The 20,940-nt window shown below is 40.1% G+C and overlaps 1 protein-coding gene across 1 annotated transcript in view; it reads left to right on the top strand.

The window, feature by feature from the left end:
- Window positions 1–16,733, top strand: part of adamts10 (ADAM metallopeptidase with thrombospondin type 1 motif, 10) — a 51,884-nt gene extending 35,151 nt beyond the window's left edge. Inside the window, exons 16-25 of the mRNA XM_058072326.2 lie at window positions 36–169; window positions 4,693–4,813; window positions 7,641–7,721; window positions 9,722–9,885; window positions 9,968–10,094; window positions 11,405–11,534; window positions 11,611–11,815; window positions 13,402–13,578; window positions 13,656–13,821; window positions 16,516–16,733. Of these exons, the coding sequence (XP_057928309.2) occupies window positions 36–169; window positions 4,693–4,813; window positions 7,641–7,721; window positions 9,722–9,885; window positions 9,968–10,094; window positions 11,405–11,534; window positions 11,611–11,815; window positions 13,402–13,578; window positions 13,656–13,821; window positions 16,516–16,625 (1,415 nt within the window). The 3' untranslated portion in view covers window positions 16,626–16,733. The remainder of the gene's footprint in view (window positions 1–35; window positions 170–4,692; window positions 4,814–7,640; window positions 7,722–9,721; window positions 9,886–9,967; window positions 10,095–11,404; window positions 11,535–11,610; window positions 11,816–13,401; window positions 13,579–13,655; window positions 13,822–16,515) is intronic.
- Window positions 16,734–20,940: the final 4,207 nt, after the last annotated feature.

The following is a 20,940-nucleotide window of genomic DNA, read 5'->3' as shown; positions in this document are numbered from 1 at the left end:
TTCAAATGAAATCCAATATGTGTGCCGGTGCGTAGGTGGGGTGAAGACCTGTTCTTTGAACTGCCTGGCGGAGGGATACAACTTCTACACAGAGCGCGCACCAGCGGTGGTGGATGGCACGCCATGCCGAGATGAGTCTCTGGACGTGTGCGTAAACGGCGAGTGTAAGGTGAGCTCTCGTTCTCTCTGTGATTGACAGCTACTCGTCGTGAGCGGACAGTGTGTATATTTCGCCGAAGAGAGAGGATCCGCGCTTAACTTTCTGCCGACCTTGGAAAGCTGCCACTGCCGACGATCCGCATCAACAGCTGCTTAGCTTAAAAATACAACCTTTGGCAGGAAAGGCGGCGCTTTTTTATGAGTGGTTTATTTATGTCTTGGTTTGTAATGAAATAAAAACATTTAACGGTCGTTTACTTGACAATGACATTTGGCATCAGATGTATATTTTGACATAATAGTGTGGTCACCAGCTCTACACATGGGCTCTTTTTCCATGTCCAATAATATGCAAAAGTCTTGGGCCACCATTTGTTATAGTACCTGGTGCAATACTGCAATACAAAGGCATCTATCTATAACTTACACACATGCAAACATCTGGAAATAGATGATTATGTTGTATTATTTTTTGTGTTATGTTCTAAATCTGTTATTTTGTCATCAAAATCCAAACCAAAAAATACGGACATCCGTCACCGTTCTGCTTGAATTTGCTTTTCTGGTTTTTGGTCAAAAGCAGCTCTTTTCACTGAAACCACACTACTGTGTATATTCTACTGCCGATTTATAAAGATACTAAAAGGCTAGAAACAAACTTTTGTTTGTGATGAATTCATTCATTCATTCATTTTCTACCGCTTATCCTCACGAGGGTCGCGGGTGAGGTGCTGGAGCCTATCCCAGCTGTCTTCGGGCGAGAGGCGGGGTACACCCTGGACTGGTGGCCAGCCAATCACAGGGCACATATAGACAAACAACCATTCACACTCATATTTATACCTATGGACAACTTGGAGTCGCCAATTAACCTAGCATGTTTTTGGAATGTGGGAGGAAACCGTACATATACACATGTACAAATCTACATAATTATAATTTTGATTCCTGGGCTATTTAAACATACCATGGAAGGGTTTGAATGACTTAAAGAATGTTAACATGCCAATGTTAGCATGCTAACACCTAGCATGATAGTGCTATTTGTCTGCTTAAGTTAATATTCATGAAAAATTGCAAAAAATGTTCGTCAGCGCGACGTGTCTGCTTAAGTTAATGTCCATAAAATTGCAAAAAATGTTAGAATGCTCACAATGCTAACATGCTAACATTAGCATGGTACGATGATATTGTGTACCGATGAAAATTGCTAAAATGCTAGTATGCTAATTTTAGCATACTAAAGATTCTAACATGCTAACATTAGCATTCTAACATGTAGTATGATAATGGTAAGTGTTTATATACAGTATGTCTACCCATGAAAATAACAAGAAATGCTAGTATGCTCATATTAAAATGCTCGCAATGCTACCATGCTAACATTAGCATGCTTTATATACAGTATGTCTACCCATGAAAATAACAAGAAATGCTAGTATGCTCATGTTAGAATGCTTGCAATGCTACCATGCTAACCCTAACCCTAACAATTTGGAGTCGCTAATTAACCTAGCATGTTTTTGGAATGTGGGAGGAAACCGTACATATACACATGTACATATCTACATATTTAGATTCCTGAGCTATTTAAACATACCATGGAAGGGTTTGAATGACTTAAAGAATGTTAACATGCCAATGTTAGCATGCTAACACCTAGCATGATAGTGCTATTTGTCTGCTTAAGTTAATATTCATGAAAAATTGCAAAAAATGTGAGTCAGCGCGACGTGTCTGCTGAAGTTAATGTTCATAAAATTGCAAAAAATGTTAGTATGCTCACGTCAGAATGCTCGCAATGCTAACATGCTAACATTAGCATGGTACGATAATATTGTGTACCAATGAAAATGGCAAAAATTCTAGTATGCTAATGTTAGCATACTAGAAATTCTAACATGCTAACATTAGCATTCTAACACATAGCATGACAATGGTAAGTGTTTATATACAGTATGTCTACCCATGAAAATAACAAGAAATGCTAGTATGCTCATATTAAAATGCTCGCAATGCTACCATGCTAACATTAGCATGCTACGATAATATTGTGTACCTATGAAAATGGCTAAAATACTAGTATGCTAATTTTAGCATACTAGAAATTCCAACATGCTAACATTAGCATTCTAACACGTAGCATGATAATGGTAAGTGTTTATATACAGTATGTCTACCCATGAAAATAACAAGAAAAGCTAGTATGCTCATGTTAGAATGCTCGCAATGCTACCATGCTAACCCTAACAGTTTGGAGTCGCCAATTAACCTAGCATGTTTTTGGAATGTGGGAGGAAACCGGAGTACCCGGAGAAAACCCACGCATGCACGGGGAGAACATGCAAACTCCACACAGACATGGCCGAGGGTGGAATTGAACTCGGGTCTCCCAGCTGTGAGGTCTGCGCGCTAACCGCTCGACCTCTGTGCAGCCAAAATGAAAAATTTGAACCTGAACAAAAGATTTGCTTTGTCAGTTCAAATGTATTTCTGACTAAAGAGGTGAAAATTAAAAATGTGTTTTGAAAAACAGATTAATCGATTAATCGGAAAAATAATCAACCGATTAATCACAGATGCAGCCTTAGTTTTGGTGCTTTTTGCACAACTTGCTGTTATTTTACTGAACCATGAACTGTCCAATACAGTTCTTGGTTCTATTACAGTTGATATTAAGACGTTTTGAAGATCTTTGAAGATCTCTGAAGATCTTCACGTCTTGAAGACGAAGACGACACCTAGAGCGACTGCCTTGCCATTGTGAGGCTTCAGACAGGATGTTCTCAGAAGGAAGTGGCCAAAGACCTTAGTCATTGCAGGTTTCAGTAGAGAGGCTAAACGAGTCACAGAAAAGCAGTAGGCGGCTTTCCAATCGTACTTGTTTCTGTATCTGATAGTTCCCTCGTTGGTCAGACGAAGTAACTTCTTGGCCATTTAGTCCCATCATTTTTTAGCTGAGTGTGTCTAAAGTTAACAAGCTGCAGTCTCAGCGCTCGTCCAACAAGAGGAGTTTGTTTATGTGCATCCTTGTTCTCTCCAACCTCCTCCTCCCCTTCTTCTCTGTTTTTCCCTCGTACTCGGTGACCTTGGAGCTCAGCAGTCTGCATTGCTGTGCTCTCTGTCACGTTCCTCGTTTCTAATCCTTTGTTTCCGCTCTGTCCTTTCTTTGATCTCTTGGCCGTTCTGTTGTTTAGTGTCTTCTGTTGCATCATCTCAAGGTTGATGTACTGCGGTACAACTAGTCATCTCTTTTGCAGCAACATTCTGACTGTTGTAGAAACAAAAGTAGAGGAGGAACGTTGGAGAAGAAAAGATTCATTCATTCATTTTCTACCGCTTATCCTCACAAGGGTCGCACGAGTGCTGGAGCCTATCCCAGCCGTCTTCGGGCGAGAGGCGGGGTACACCCTGGACTGGTGGCCAGCCAGCCAATCACAGGGCACATATAGACAAACCACCATTCACACTCACATTCATACCTATGGACAATTTGGAGTCGCTAATTAACCTAGCATGTTTTTTTTGGAATGTGGGAGGAAACCGGAGTACCCGGAGAAAACCCACGCATGCACGGGGAGAACATGCAAACTCCACACAGAGATGGCCGAGGGTGGGGAAAGACAAAATAAGAAGCCAAAAAGTTACCACTTCCACACAAAATAGGAGGAGAACTCATTCATTCATCCATTTTCTACCGCTTAATCTCACAAGGGTTGCGGGGGTGCTGGAGCCTATCCCAGCCGTCTTCGGGCAAGAGAGGCGGGGTACTCCCTGGACTGGTGGCCAGCCAATCACAGGGCACATATAGACAAACAACCATTCACACTCACATTCATACCTATGGACAATTTGGAGTGGCTAATTAACCTAGCATGTTTTTGGAATGTGGGAGGAAACCGGAGTACCCGGAGAAAAACCCACGCATGCACGGAGAGAACATGCAAACTCCACACAGAGACGGCCGAGGATGGAAATTGAACCCTGGTCTACGAGCTGTGAGGTCTGCGCGCTAACCACTAGACCGCCGTGCCGCCCCATTTTTATTTATTATGTGATTAATTCATTTATTTCTTATCGGATTGTAAAATTGTAAAAATCTCGTTTTTAAAAAAATGAAGTCTGGTGTTTAAGTGTGACCTAATCAATATGAAATGAGTGATAAACCTAAGCCCCGGCTCAACGATAAGCAAGTGTCACATAGACAAACAAAGGCCAAGAGCAGTTTAGGTTACTATGGAAGATCTTGAGGAAAACCACCTGTTTTGCTCATTATGAAGCATATTGATGTCGACCTTTATGACTTTAGCAATCTGAGCGCATTGTGTCTGTCCCAGAATCAGAAAACACATCTGGACGTGTCATCTGATTCCCTCAATGTTTTGGAAAAAAGGGGGTCTGGAAGACATTAGAGGTGTCCCCTCAGTCTCCGGCCTCTTGACACCTCTCGACTCACTGACCGACTGTGCCCCCCTTTCACCCGTGACACCGAGCGCGACCTTGCGGCTCATTCTTTCCTTTTTCTTGTCGCAGCACGTCGGCTGCGACCGCATTCTCGGCTCAGATGTTCGTGAGGATCGCTGTCGGATCTGCGGAGGCGACGGGAGCAGCTGCGAGTCCGTGGAGGGAGTCTTCAATGACTCTTTACCAGGAGGTGAAGCACTTTTTCTATTCTCATCTCCTTGATGCCACATTGCGAGCATTCTAACATGAGCATGCTAGCATTTCTTGTTATTTTCATGGCTAGACATACTGTATATAAACACTTACCATTATCATGCTACGTGTTAGAATGCTAATGTTAGCATGTTCGAATTTCTAGAGTGCTAACATTAGCATACTAGCATTTTAGCCATTTTCATAGGTATTTCTAGAGTGCTAACATTAGCATACTAGCATTTTAGCCATTTTCATAGGTACACAATATTAACGTAGCATGATAATGTTAGCATAGTAGCATTTCTAGAATTCTAACATTAGCATGCTAGCATTTCTTGTTATTTTCATGGGTAGACATACTGTATATAAACACTTACCATTATCATGCTACGTGTTAGAATGCTAATGTTAGCATGTTCGAATTTCTAGAGTGCTAACATTAGCATACTAGCATTTTAGCCATTTTCATAGGTACACAATATTAACGTAGCATGATAATGTTAGCATAGTAGCATTTCTAGAATTCTAACATTAGCATACTAGTATTTTTTGGTATTTTCATGGGTAGACATACTGTATATAAACACTTACCATTATCATGCTACGTGTTAGAATGCTAATGTTAGCATGTTCGAATTTCTAGAGTGCTAACATTAGCATACTAGCATTTTAGCCATTTTCATAGGTACACAATATTAACGTAGCATGATAATGTTAGCATAGTAGCATTTCTAGAATTCTAACATTAGCATACTAGTATTTTTTGGTATTTTCATGGGTAGACATACTGTATATAAACACTTACCATTATCATGCTACGTGTTAGAATGCTAATGTTAGCATGTTCGAATTTCTAGAGTGCTAACATTAGCATACTAGCATTTTAGCCATTTTCATAGGTACACAATATTAACGTAACATGATAATGTTAGCATAGTAGCATTTCTAGAATTCTAACATTAGCATACTAGTATTTTTTGGTATTTTCATGGGTAGACATACTGTATATAAACACTTACCATTATCATGCTACGTGTTAGAATGCTAATGTTAGCATGTTCGAATTTCTAGAGTGCTAACATTAGCATACTAGCATTTTAGCCATTTTCATAGGTACACAATATTAACGTAGCATGATAATGTTAGCATAGTAGCATTTCTAGAATTCTAACATTAGCATACTAGTATTTCTTGTTATTTTCATGGGTAGACATACTGTATATAAACAGTTACCATTATCATGCTACGTGTTAGAATGCTAATGTTAGCATGTTAGAATTTCTAGTGTGCTAACATTACCATACTAGCATTTTAGCCATTTTCATTCATTTGTGTACCGACGAAAATGGCTAAAATGCTAGTATGCTAATGTTAGCATACTAGAAATTCTAACATGCTAACATTAGCATTCTAACACGTAGCATGACAATGGTAAGTGTTTATATACAGTATGTCTACCCATGAAAATAACAAGAAATGCTAGTATGCTCGTGTTAGAATGCTCGCAATGCTACCATGCTAACATTAGCATAGTACGATAATATTGTGTACCGATGAAAATGGCTAAAATGCAAGTATGCTAGTGTTAGCATACTAGAAATTCTAACATGCTAGCATTAGCATTCTAACACCTAGCATGAGAATGGTAAGTGTTTATATACAGTATGTCTACCCATGAAAATAACAAGAAATGCTAGTATGCTCGTGTTAGAATGCTCGCAATGCTACCATGCTAACATTAGCATAGTACGATAATATTGTGTACCGATGAAAATGGCTAAAATGCAAGTATGCTAGTGTTAGCATACTAGAAATTCTAACATGCTAGCATTAGCATTCTAACACCTAGCATGAGAATGGTAAGTGTTTATATACAGTATGTCTACCCATGAAAATAACAAGAAATGCTCGTATGCTCATGTTCGAATGCTCGCAATGCTACCTTTTATACTTTTTTATTTACAACATATTGCGCAACTGCAGGGTCTCGAGACACATGCTAACTCGCAAACTAGAGAGCTAGCGACCTAAACGGTAGCCTTCAAGTTATTTCCTTTTAACTTAAAAAGCCAAAAACTTACCACTTCCACATGGATAGGGAGGATAACTATTAACAGTTATTTAACCTTTAACATGAACATGAATCAAACGTAATAATTTTTTCTGGGTACATGATACCATACAGCATCCATATCAAACTTGCGCGGGCCGCACTAACATTAAACTTTCATATCAAGGCGGGGGCCTCAAACTAGTGTCCTGTGGGCCACATTTGGCCCGTGGGCCGCTTGTTTGAGACCCCTGATGTACACTCTTACAACATTAAGAGGTTTCCTGCCAAATCTCTCTTTTTTTTCCTCTCATGGTCGAAGCACTGGAAGGAATTATCATATGCTTCCATTTTCATTCCTTTATCATCAAGTAACACTTGAGTTTTTTTTGCAGGGCTGCTGTGGCCGCCTGGTTGGCAGTGTAGACTCGATTTAAAGCAAAACAAAGGTGAAAAAAAATGGAAGGGACAGGAAAACAGATTGAGGGAATAAAGTGAAGAGGCGGTTCATTCATTGGGGCGAGTTGCCCGGGGAATGTGGCCGGAATCTGAAGCTTTTGCTCAGTCCATCGGCATCCCACAGAGTTAAACACGACTCATCCATCACGTCTACTCTTAACCCAGAGAACAGCGATCGTCCTCGCTTTGGTTTGTACCAGCTTTAACAGGATGTCTGCAAAGGTGTGCGTGATAGTTTCGAATTTGTGTCAGCTTGTGTGGTCCAGTGGTAAGATTTGTTGGTAATTTGACTTGTTGTTGTTTCCCCATGCAGGTTATGAAGAGGTCATCCGAATCCCAAAAGGGTCAGTTTTCATTCACATACAGGAGCTCAACGTTTCCCTCAACCATCTTGGTAAGATGTCATGATGTCAGAGTTGGTGTCCTAAGTTTTAATGGCTCACGACACGTTCAGAAAAAAATGTCTCATGGGGCAACCAGGCCTGAAACCATAATTAATAATTGCACGATAAATTAAATTGAGGGCTGCACGGTGATCGAGTGGTTAGCACGCAGACCTCAACAGCTCCAGTTCAATTCCACCCTCGGCCATCTCTGTGTGGAGTTTGCATGTTCTCCCCGTGCATGCGTGGGTTTTCTCCGGGTACTCCGGTTTCCTCCCACATTCCAAAAACATGCTAGGTTAATTAGCCACTCCAAATTGTTACGGTTAGGGTTAGCATGGTAGCATTGCAAGCATTCTAACATGAGCATACTAGCATTTCTTGTTATTTTCATGGCTAGACATACTGTATATAAACACTTACCATTATCATGCTACGTGTTAGAATGCTGATGTTAGCATGTTAGAATTTCTAGTATGCTAAAATTAGCATACTAACATTTTAGCCATTGACATAGCTACAAAATATTATCATAGCATGCTAATGTTAGCATGGTAGCATTGCGAGCATTCTAACATGAGCATGCTAGCATTTCTTGTTATTTTCATGGGTAGACATACTGTATATAAACACTTACCATTATCATGCTACGTGTTAGAATGCTGATGTTAGCATGTTAGAATTTCTAGTATGCTAAAATTAGCATACTAGCATTTTAGCCTTTTACATAGCTACAAAATATTATCATAGCATGCTAATGTTAGCATGGTAGCGTTGCAAGCATTCTAACATGAGCATGTTAGAATTTCTAGTATGCTAAAATTAGCATACTAGCATTTTAGCCTTTTACATAGCTACAAAATATTATCATAGCATGCTAATGTTAGCATGGTAGCGTTGCAAGCATTCTAACATGAGCATGCTAGCATTTCTTGTTATTTTCATGGGTAGACATACTGTATATAAACACTTACCATTATCATGCTACGTGTTAGAATGCTGAGGTTAGCATGTTAGAATTTCTAGTATGCTACAATTAGCGTACTAGCATTTTTGCCATTTTCATCGGTACACAATATTATCGTATTGTGCTAATTTTAGCATGTTAGCATTGCGATTATTCTAATGTGAGCATACTAATATTTTTTGCAATTTTACGAACATTAACTTAAGCAGACACGTCGCACTGACTAACATTTTTTGCAATTTTTCATGAATATTAACTTAAGCAGACAAATAGCACTATCATGCTAGGTGTTAACATGCTAACATTGGCATGTTAACATTCTTTAAGTCATTTAAACATACCATGGAATGGTTTGAATAGCCCAGGAATCTAAATATGTAGATATGTACATGTGTATATGTACGGTTTCCTCCCACATTCCAAAAACATGCTAGGTTAATTAGCGACTCCAAATTGTCCATAGGTATGAATGTGAGTGTGAATGGTTGTTTGTCTATATGTGCCCTGTCATTGGCTGGCCACCAGTCCAGGGTGTACCCCAACATCCAGCAGCAACACAACATTTTGGCATGACTACCCTTGTGAGGATAAGCGGTAGAAAAAAGTCAATTTTGCCGGACTTAATTTCTCCGGAGTACCCGGAGAACTCCACACAGAGATGGCCGAGGATGGAATTGAACTCCGGTCTTCTAGCTGTGAGGCCTGTGTGCTAACCACTCGACCACCGTGCAGCTGATATCCTTACTAATAACTAATAATAACGTAATAACCCAACCGGTAATTTCCGCAAAGTAAGACGCCTGATGGAATATTTTCATAGTTAGAGCATAGACACTATTAGAGCCCTCTAGACATGTGATAACACCCCTATAGTCACTTTTACATTTGTATTCCATGTTGTCACATTATTAACTGAACGCCTGCATGAAAAGCAGGCTTCATATAGCATATCAATATCATATCCTCATATTTTTCGGGTGCAAAGAGGTCAGGGTTCTGTGCAAGTTCTTCCACACTAAATCCATTGAATGATGTGTGCCGCAGTGCTGAAGAGCAAAAGTGATCAGTACTTCCTCAATGGGAAGCTCACCACCGACACGCCCCACAGGTTGGATGTTGCTGGAACAACATTCCACTATAGACAGCCTACAGATGGACCGGAAACTCTTGAGGCTCTCGGACCAACAAATGTGACCTTGATCGTTATGGTAAATATTTATATGCCGTATGTATGTGCTAATTCTGTTTAGCATAAACAGAATTAAAATGGTTGGAAAAATCTGTGCGTAGGTGATGATCCTGGAGGAGAACCCTGGAATCCACTATCGTTTTAACCCCCCCGTCAACCGGGATCCCCTGATTGGTTATGCCTGGTACCACACATCCTGGTCGCACTGTTCTGCTCTCTGCGCTGGAGGTAGACGCACAATCATTTCCAATTATTGATGATTGATTTTATTTTATTTTATTTTATTTTATTTTATTTTATTTTATTTTATTTTATTTTATTTTATTTTATTTTATTTTATTTTATTTTATTTTATTTTATTTTATTTTATTTTATTTTATTTTATTTTATTTTATTTAGGTATATTATAGTTGTAGATTAGGGGTCTCAAACTCCTCAAGTTACTTGGGGGCCACTGGAGCTCGGGTCTGGGTGAGACTGGGCAAAAAACGCATTTATTAAAAACAAAATTTTTTTTTAAACTTTGCTTTGGTTCCAATTTTCTACAATAAAAGCTCTGATAAAACATTCCACTGTTCTCAAATATCTTACTTATTTTTATTTTTCTACACAAAATAAGATGAAAAATAAATAAACAAATCAAGAATAAAGAAAATCAATCAATCAGTAATAAATAAATATAATAATAATAATAATAAAACAGCAAATAATAAAAACTTAAGAAAGCACATATAGTTGGTGGGTAGACAAATGATTTTTTTCAGATTAAAATGAACAAAGCATTATTAGAGCCCTGTAGACATGACAAAACACGACTATAGTCACATTTATACTCTTTTTATTTACAACATATTGCGCAACTGCAGGGTCTTGAGACACATGCTAACTCGCAAACTAGAGCGCTAGCGACCTAAACGGTAGCCTTCAAGTTATTTCCTTTAAACTTAAATAGCCAAAAACGTACCACTTCCACACGGATAGTGAGGATAACTATTAACAGTTATTTAACCTTTAACATGAACATGAATCAAACGTAATAATATTTTCTGGGTACATGATACCATACAGCATCCATATCAAACTTGCGCGGGGGGGGCGCACTAACATTAAACTTTCATATCAAGGCGGGGGCCTCAAACTAGTGTCCTGCGGGCCACATTTGGCCCGCGGGCCGCGTGTTTGCGACCCCTGTTGTAGATAGTTCTCGGTATTTGAGCTGTCACAAAAGCAAAACAAATGTGTCAAAGTGAAAGTTATGCTTGATATTCTTTTTTTTTGTTGGGAACAGTTTTTTCCCTGTAACTTAAACCTATGTTCTACTGCTTAACTAAATAATAATAATAATAATAATTCATTTTATTTGTATAGCACTTTTCAGAGTACTCAAAGACGCTTTACAGTGAAGAAAAAAATAGAGTTGAGTAAAAAAACAGACGCATTAAAATACATCATCCATACATTCATTCAGTGCTAAAAAAAAAACCATGATGCTAATATTTAATATTCCTGTACGTGTATGTGTTGCCTGGACTTTCCAGGTGAGCAGATCCAGCAGGTGGTGTGTAGGAAGCTATCAGATCACTCCATGGTTTACAACCACTTCTGCGATAAGAAGAACAAACCCAAAGAGAGGCGCCGATTCTGCAACACCGAGCCATGTTCCCCAACGTGAGTGTTTGGTTATATCTCATATTATTTATCATATTTATTATATTATTGATACAGTAAGCTTTGTTGTCTTTAGCTGGTGGACTGGAGAGTGGTCGGAGTGCAGTCGCAGCTGCAATGGCGGCCTGAGGACCCGCGAGGTGTTATGCAAAAGGAGGCTCTCTGCATTAGAGGAGAAAGTCCTGGATGACTCGGCCTGCCCCCCTTCACGGCCCCCATTCACTGAGCACTGCAACAACCACAGCTGCCCCCCAGAATGGCTGGCCCTGGACTGGACGGAGGTAGGTAGAAGAAATCTGGAAAAACTGGAAAATCCATCAGTTTACTTTGTTTCGGCAACTCATAAACCTGCCCCGGGGGGGCCCCCGGACAAATGTTTTTTAACCCAAAGTGGCCCCACAAGTCCAAATAATTGCCCACTCCCGTTTGGTCAATGTTGTTTAGAATCTTTGTTTGGTAGTTACATTGCTTTAGTTGTTTGGTTTTTTTCCCAGCATTCCAACGACAACCCATCACTAAGCAACAGGGGCGTTTTAGTAGAGAATTGCAAGTCACGAGCTCAGACCCCCACCAAAAAGCTATCACAGAATACAACTGTGAGAGCTGAATACGAGGGATGTTTAAAATGACCATTGCACACAGCAAAAATGAAAAAAAAATCAGCAATAAAGTCAAAATATTATGAGAAAAAGTCACATTTTTGTGAGAATAAATTTGTAATATTATGATGTCCTTTTAGTAGAATGGAGTGGAAATATTAAAGGAAAAATACATTATTTTTCATTGTAATATGATGAGACACTAATCATTCATTTTCTACCGCTTTTCCTCGCGGGGGGTGCTGGAGCCTATCCCAGCTGTCTTCGGGCGAGAGGCGGGGTACACCCTGGACTGGTGGCCAGCCAATCACAGGGCACATATAGACAAACAACCATTCACACTCACATTCATACCTATGGACAATTTGGAGTGGCTAATTAACCTAGCATGTTTTTGGAATGTGGGAGGAAACCGGAGTACCCGGAGAAAACCCACACATGCACGGGGAGAACATGCAAACTCCACACAGAGATGGCAGAGGGTGGGGAAAGACAAAATAAGAAGCCAAAAAGTTACCACTTCCACACAAAATAGGAGGAGAACTCATTCATTCATTTTCTACCGCTTATCCTCACGAGGGTCACGGGGGGTGCTGGAGCCTATCCCAGCTGTCTTCGGGTGAGAGGCGGGGTAAACCCTGGACTGGATGAATGAGTTCTCCTCTTATTTTGTGTGGAAGTGGTAACTTTTTGGCTTCTTATTTTGTCTTTCCCCACCCTCGGCCATCTCTGTGTGGAGTTTGCATGTTCTCCCCGTGCATGCGTGGGTTTTCTCCGGGTACTCCGGTTTCCTCTCACATTCCAAAAACATGCTAGGTTAATTAGCGACTCCAAATTGTCCATAGGTATGAATGTGAGTGTGAATGGTTGTTTGACGATATGTGCTCTGTGATTGGCTGGCCACCAGTCCAGGGTGTACCCCGCCTCTCGCGCAAAGACAGCTGGGATAGGCTCCAGTCAAAATATTACAGAAACAACAGCAATAGTTCATACTAATAATTACCTTTTTTCACCAATATCACAAAGTACAGATGCAGTTTTTTTGAACTTCTAGCTATTTTTTAGTTTCCAAAATATCAAGGTGGCCCTTGCATCCTTCCCTTTTTCTCAACTTGTAATTTACTGAGACGATAAAAAATGTATGACCGACCAATTTAGTCAAACCCAGTCGGACAAAGCTTTGTGTTGCTGGTGACCGCAGTGAACCCTTTTGCTCAATTTTAGGTTCCTCCTCTCTCTCCCTTTGTCCTCATGTGCTCTGCCTGCAGTGTACGCCCAGCTGTGGTCCCGGCTACAGGCGCCGAGCGGTTTTGTGCAAGAGTGGGGACAACGGGGACACGCTGCCAGAGTCCAAGTGCCCCAAGTACGGCAGACCCACCTCTAGAGTGCGCTGTAACCTGAAGCGCTGCCCTCCTCCTCAGTGGGTGACGGGTCCTTGGGGAGAGGTAGGATATTGACATCTGGGACTTAACCATGTTGTCCATGTTGGTATTTTCAGGTACGGTATGTTTTTGTCTCTCAGTGTTCTGCAAAGTGTGGACTTGGTCAAGAGATGCGATCGGTGCAGTGTCTGACTCACACCAGCATGCCATCCAATGAGTGTCCGGAACATCTACGGCCCGTTTCCATGCAGCAGTGCAAGAGCAAATGTGACCTCAGTCTGCCTATCAGCACGGACAACACCGAAGGTCAGTGCTCATATTCTTAGCCTTGACTAATCATTTTTTAAATTAAAATTAAAATTAAAATTAAAATTAAAATTAAAATTAAAATTAAAATTAAAATTAAAATTAAAATTAAAATTAAAATTAAAATTAAAATTAAAATTAAAATTAAAATTAAAATTAAAATTAACGGAAATGACAGCAAAAGCTCATACTAATAATTAGCTTTTTTAACCAACGCTAAAGCTAAAATTTAAGTTTTAATTTTAATTTTAATTTTAATTTTAATTTTAATTTTAATTTTAATTTTAATTTTAATTTTAATTTTAATTTTAATTTTAATTTTAATTTTAATTTTAATTTTAATTTTAATTTTAATTTTAATTTTAATTTTAATTCATTTTCTACCGCTTTTCCTCACGAGGGTCGCGGGGGGTGCTGGAGCCTATCCCAGCTGTCTTCGGTCGAGAGGCGGGGTACACCCTGGACTGGTGGCCAGCCAATCACAGGGCACATATAGACAAACAACCATTCACACTCACATTCATACCTATGGACAATTTGGAGTCGCTAATTAACCTAGCATGTTTTTAGAATGTGGGAGGAAACCGGAGTACCCGGAGAAAACCCACGCATGCACGGGGAGAACATGCAAACTCCACACAGAGATGGCCGAGGGTGGGGAAAGACAAAATAAGAAGCCAAAAAGTTACCACTTCCACACAAAATAGGAGGAGAACTCATTCATTCATTTTCTACCACTTATCCTCACGAGGGTCGCGGGGGGTGCTGGAGCCTATCCCAGCTGTCTTCGGGTGAGAGGCAGGGTACACCCTGGACTGGTGGCCAGCCAATCACAGGGCACATATAGACAAACAACCATTCACACTCACATTCATACCTATGGACAATTTGGAGTCGCTAATTAACCTAGCATGTTTTTGGAATGTGGGAGGAAACCGGAGTACCCGGAGAAAACCCACGCATGCACGGGGAGAACATGCAAACTCCACACAGAGATGGCCAAGGATGTAATCGAACTCGGGTCTCCAAGCTGTGAGGCCTGCGTGCTAACCACTTGTCTGACATGCAGCCTTGCACTGTACACAGAACACATCAAGGACATAAAATAAAGTAATAAAACACAACTATGCTTAGTTATTAGGAGCAGATCCTTGAACATGCTCAAGGATATCGTAGCAGATATTGTAATTTTGGCCTTAATAATAATAATAATTATTGATTTGTCTTGCTCAACAGTCAAAATATTATTGTATTAGCGTCAAAGGTCTCGGAACAGAGTATTCTGAGTGTGTTACTCATAATCTTGTTAAAAGTACTTTTAGTGAGCCCGTGTGGGAACACGGCGTTTTGTGTGCGACTGTTTTGATGCCAACGCCATAATAAGCAGAGTAATGCTCCCCTGAGGAGTTGGACCGTAGCGGAGGTCCGCTCGCTCTGATTCCCATAACAATATGACATCATGTTGTTTGTCTTTGGAAGAAAGACGTTTTACATCAATTCCTATAAATGTGCACTAATGAGTTAACTGGTTATTATACCCATGCAACACAAGCGGAGAATCAAACCCAGGGTCTTCCAGACCTGGTGTGACCTACGCGCCAACCATTCGACTATACCACTATTTTAATTCAAGACTATACGATTTGTGCTGTTATGCTCAAGTATTAGCATCACTTAGTAACTTTGTACTATGTAATATTCATTTAGGTGGCACGGTGGCCGAGTGGTTAGGAGCTGGGAGACCAGGGTTCAATTCCACCCTCGGCCATCTCTGTGTGGAGTTTGCATGTTCTCAACACAAATCAGGAATAATTATTATTATTATTAAGGCCAAGATTACAATATTTGCTACAATATCCTTGAGCATGTTCAAGGATCTGCTCCTAATAACTAAGCATAGTCGTGTTTTATTACTTTCTTTTATGTCCTTGATGTGTTCTGTGTACAGTGCAAGCAGGCTTATCACTATTAATCTATAAATGGATGAATTGAATAAAAGCTTGGCCTCACAGCTTGGAGACCCGAGTTCGATTCCATCCTCGGCCATCTCTGTGTGGAGTTTACATGTTCTCCCCGTGCATGCGTGGGTTTTTCCCGGGTACTCCGGTTTCCTCCCACATTCCAAAAACATGCTAGGTTAATTAGCCACTCCAAATTGTCCATAGGTATGAATGTGAGTGTGAATGGTTGTTTGTCTATATGTGCCCTGTGATTGGCTGGCCACCAGTCCAGGGTGTACCCCGCCTCTCGCCCAAAGACAGCTGGGATAGGCTCCAGCACCCCCGCGACCCTCGTGAGGATAAGCGGTAGAAAATGAATGAATGAGTTCTCCTTCTATTTTGTGTGGAAGTGGTAACTTTTTGGCTTCTTATTTTGTGTTTCCCCACCCTCGGCCATCTCTGTGTGGAGTTTGCATGTTCTCCCCGTGCATGCGTGGGTTTTTCCCGGGTACTCCGGTTTCCTCCCACATTCCAAAAACATGCTAGGTTAATTAGCGACTCCAAATTGTCCATAGGTATGAATGTGAGTGTGAATGGTTGTTTGTCTACATGTGCCCTGTGATTGGCTGGCCACCAGTCCAGGGTGTTGTACCTCGCCCAAAGACAGCTGGGATAGGCTCCAGCACCCCCCGCATCCCTCGTGAGAAAAAAATTAAAATCATTAAAAAATGATCAATTTTTGTCTTCCCTGCAGAGTGCAAAGATGTGAACACTGTGGCCTACTGCCCCCTGGTGCTCAGGTTCAAGTTCTGCAGCCGACCATATTTTAGGCAGATGTGCTGCAAAACCTGCCAGGGACACTGATCTTGGACTCTTGGACACGGTGGAACCTCACAGCATCTACACACACACATAAACATAAACACACAAATATATATATATATATATCGAAAATGAGCCTTGTGGCAGCACCCCGAGTTTGGAGGGGGGGGGGGGGGGGGGTTGGGATGCTGTCAGACACCCAGTGATGCCATGACTGTCATGTGAGAGCGAATTGAATTGAATTCTACATTCCACTGGAGGGAGTATTCTATTCTTGTAATATTTTTGGTGCTACTTCCGCAGCCGCTCCTTGGCTACAGAATGGGGGGGGGGGGGGGGGGTCGCGGTGTTGGATATCGGGATGGCCGCTTTGTGTTTACTTTGGCCTAATTGTTAAGCTTGATGTTAAAATATCTTTTTTTTTTTTTTTTTTTTTTTTAGCTATGAAGAAATTCACTTTTCCACAGATCCTCCACGGGAAAAAAAGGAATCTCTTCCATTATGAAAGAAAAAGTTACCTGATAGTTTTTACTTGATCACTTGTTATTTTATGCTAAGTGTCATCAGTCACATGACTTGTACGCGTTGTGTTTGTGAAGCTTCACATGTAAAAAGTTGCCGCATTTTGTAGCGTTTTTTTTTTAGCATCTTTATATTTTTAATGAGATGCTTATTCCGTGTTTGGCAGCTTTTAATGGAACCTTTAAAAAGATTTTTTTTTTTTTTTTTTTTTTTTTTTGCAGAGGCGCTCTATTTTTAAAGCACCTGGTGGACAGTTTGAGTGACTTTAAATACACGCGGAAATTCAGTGTCAGAGTTGGAGGGCGCCATTGTGACTCACTGTCTAATTATATACACTGTCTCCGCTGTGGCACCGTCTCATGATTAATGACCGGATTCAAACGCGGGTGAGAGGACTTCTTCCATACATGTAAACAGACAAAAGTATTGGGACTTTTTTTTTTTTTTTTACTTTCACAGACCCTCACTCAGGTCCAACATCATTTTGTCTTTCTGGATGACTGGGCAAAAATTCCCTGTTGTAGCAACAACTTGACATTTTTTACAATACATAATATACAGCCGCAAGGCATGCCGGGTAGCTCGCGGTACTCCTTCTCCCGACTGATTGCAAAATACGCCCAGGAAGTTGTCATATCCAATAGTTTTATTGTTCGTAGCTCACATTGTTGTTGTTGCAAGCGGGACTACCCAGCATGCTTTGCGGGTGTTTGGAAAAAAAAAATTAAGTTACGTGTTTTTTTAGCGTTTAGTTGATTTATGTGAGGCCTTAACTTGTGTATTTGTTGTGTTTTCGTTTTTGTCTGTTTATATAAAAGACACCTCAAATTATTTAACCTAATGTGCCCACTCCTGGTTTATATAGTGTATTTTTGGTTTTTTTTCGCAGACACATAAAAGTCATCAACGTGCGTCCTTTCTTCTTTTTTAATAACACTTCTGAACTTTTACTAGTCAAATTGGGTTTGTATTGTAATGAAGGAGACGCTGCTGAGGACTTAGTCACCATGTTTGACCGCAATCATTCCACTGCGGCCTTTTACAGATGAATGCAAATGTACACGTGCGACTGTCCTCTTCTTTCTTTTTCTGGTGCTGCCTCATCTGGAAGGGTGCTATTCATTTATTGTTTTGTTACATTTTGTGTCCCAAGTTATCATTTTATCATTCGCAAATCACCCCTATCCTCCCCGCTCCCGCACAAAAATCGATATGTGAAGAGCCGGTCGGAGGAATGCTTTGGTAGCTTTTCATCAGCTTCTGCCCTTGTACATTGTTTTTAAAATGGGAAATATTAAATCAATTAAACATGGCGTTGGTTCAAAATGAGCTCTCTGGGCCTCAGTGTCGTTAATTGGGAAATTATTTCTTTCATTTATGATAGGATTTTAAAGCAGGGGTCTCAAACTCAATTTACTTGGGGGCCACTGGAGCTCGGGTCTGGGTGAGACTGGGCCGCATCAGGTTTTCAAAAAAAAAAAAAAAACGCATTTATTAAAAACAAAAAAATTTAAAAAACTTATTTTCTACAAGAAAAGCTCTGATAAAACATTCCACTTTTCTAAATATCTTACTTTTTATTTTCTACACAAAATAAGATGAAAAATAAATAAACAAATCAAGAATAAAAAAATCAATCAATCAGTAATAAATAAATATAATAATAATAATAATAAAAACTTAAGAAAGCACATATAGTTGGTGGGTAGACAAATGATTTTTTTCAGATTAAAATGAACAAAGCATTATTAGAGCCCTGTAGACATGACAAAACACGACTATAGTCACATTTATACTCTTTTTATTTACAACATATTGCGCAACTGCAGGGTCTTGAGACACATGCTAACTCGCTAACTCGAGAGCTAGCGACCTAAACGGTAGCCTTCAAGTTATTTCCTTTAAACTTAAATAGCCAAAAACTTACCACTTCCACACGGATAGGGAGGATAACTATTAATAGTTATTTAACCTTTAACATGAACATGAATCAAACGTAATAATTTTTTCTGGGTACATGATACCATACAGCATCCATATCAAACTTGCGTGGGGCCGCACTGACATTAAACTTTCATATCAAGGCGGGGGGCCTCAAACTAGTGTCCTGCGGGCCACATTTGGCCCGCGGGCCGCGTGTTTGAGACCCCTCTTTTATAGGTTTTAAAGATGGTGTACACATCACTGTAGAAGTAATATCTCGCCAAACTGATAAACCGATGCTTCATCATGCTCCACCAAGTCATCTGTGGTATCCATGTATGAGGTGGGTTAAGAAGCAGAATTACGGTGCCATCTACTGTACACAGTTGGAACAACAAGCTGTGCATACATTGTCATTATAATGTGTCATTATAATGTCTATCTGGTGTTCCAAATTATAAACAAATACAGTCTCCAATTAGTAATAATTGATTAGATTTGATATACAATGACTTAAAGAATGCTAGTAATATTAACATGCTAATGTTATATATGTAATAGCGTATATGTATATGTAATAGCGCTATGTGATTTTATAAATGTCTACTTCTGAAAATGCCAGACAAACTCCGGTTTCCTCCCACATTCCAAAAACATGCTAGGTTAATTAGCCACTCCAAATTGTCCATAGGTATGAATGTGAGTGTGAATGGTTGTTTGTCTATATGTGCCCTGTGATTGGCTGGCCACCAGTCCAGGGTGTACCCCGCCTTTCGCCCGAAGACAGCTGGGATAGGCTCCAGTATACCCCCCACAATCCTAGTGAGGATAAGCGGCATAGAAACTTACAAGAAGAAAGTTGAAATAGTTAACAGAACTGGAAAATCAGCTGAAATTTTGCAAGAATAAAGTCAAAATATTGAGAAAAAAATTGGCAATTTGACGGGAATAAACTTGTAATATTATGAAAAAAAAATAAAGTTCTTCAAAGTTGTAAAATTATGAAATAGATTTGTAATTTTTTTGAAAATTAGGTTGGGGGAAAAGTTCTAATATTATGTGAATAAAATCATAATATTACTAAATGAAAATTTGAAGAAAGTTGAAATATTTGGAAAATTAAAAAAAAAATTAAAAATGTAGGAAGACCTCAATAAAGTACTCCGTTTTCCTCCCACATTCCAAAAACATGCTAGGTTAATTAGCCACTCCAAATTGTCCATAGGTATGAATGTGAGTGTGAATGGTTGTTTGTCTATATGTGCCCTGTGATTGGCTGGCCACCAGTCCAGGGTGTACCCCGCCTCTCACCCCAAGACAGCTGGGATAGGCTCCAGCACCTTCAGCGACCCTTGTGAGGATAAGTGGTAGAAAATGGATGAATGAATGAATGAGTTCTCCTATTTTGTGTGGAAGTGGTAAATTTTTGGCTTCTTATTTTGTCTTTCCCCACCTCGGCCATCTCTGTGTGGAGTTTGCATGTTCTCCCCGTGCATGTGTGGGTTTTCTCCGGGTACTCCGGTTTCCTTCCACATTCCAAAAACATGCTAGGTTAATTAGCCACTCCAAATTGTCCATAGGTATGAATGTGAGTGTGAATGGTTGTTTGTCTATATGTGCCCTGTGATTGGCTGGCCCCCAGTCCAGGGTGTATGTTGCCATCAGCACCGGGCTTAGACGAGATAATCTCAACCTTCACCTGATAGAGTGGAGTGTGACCGAAATGGAGAAGTCACAACTTTAGTTTATGTGGTAAGTGTGTGTGTGTGTGTGTGTGTGTGTGTGTGTGTGTGGGTGAGTGTGCAATACTGTGTGTGTGTGTGTGTGTGTGTGTGTGTCACCTTCGAGCAGTTCTTGTTTCACACACAGGGTTTTGTGAGCGTTTGAGGAACTCAAAAGCTTTACTGGATGT

The sequence above is a fragment of the Doryrhamphus excisus genome, linkage group LG4, assembly GCF_037039965.1.
Source record: "Doryrhamphus excisus strain RoL-2023G ecotype Guam linkage group LG4, RoL_Dexc_Guam_v1.1, whole genome shotgun sequence".
Classification (NCBI taxonomy): Eukaryota; Metazoa; Chordata; class Actinopteri; order Syngnathiformes; family Syngnathidae; genus Doryrhamphus; species Doryrhamphus excisus.
Note: the sequence above shows the minus strand (reverse complement) of the source record. Positions and strands in the feature narration are given on the sequence as shown.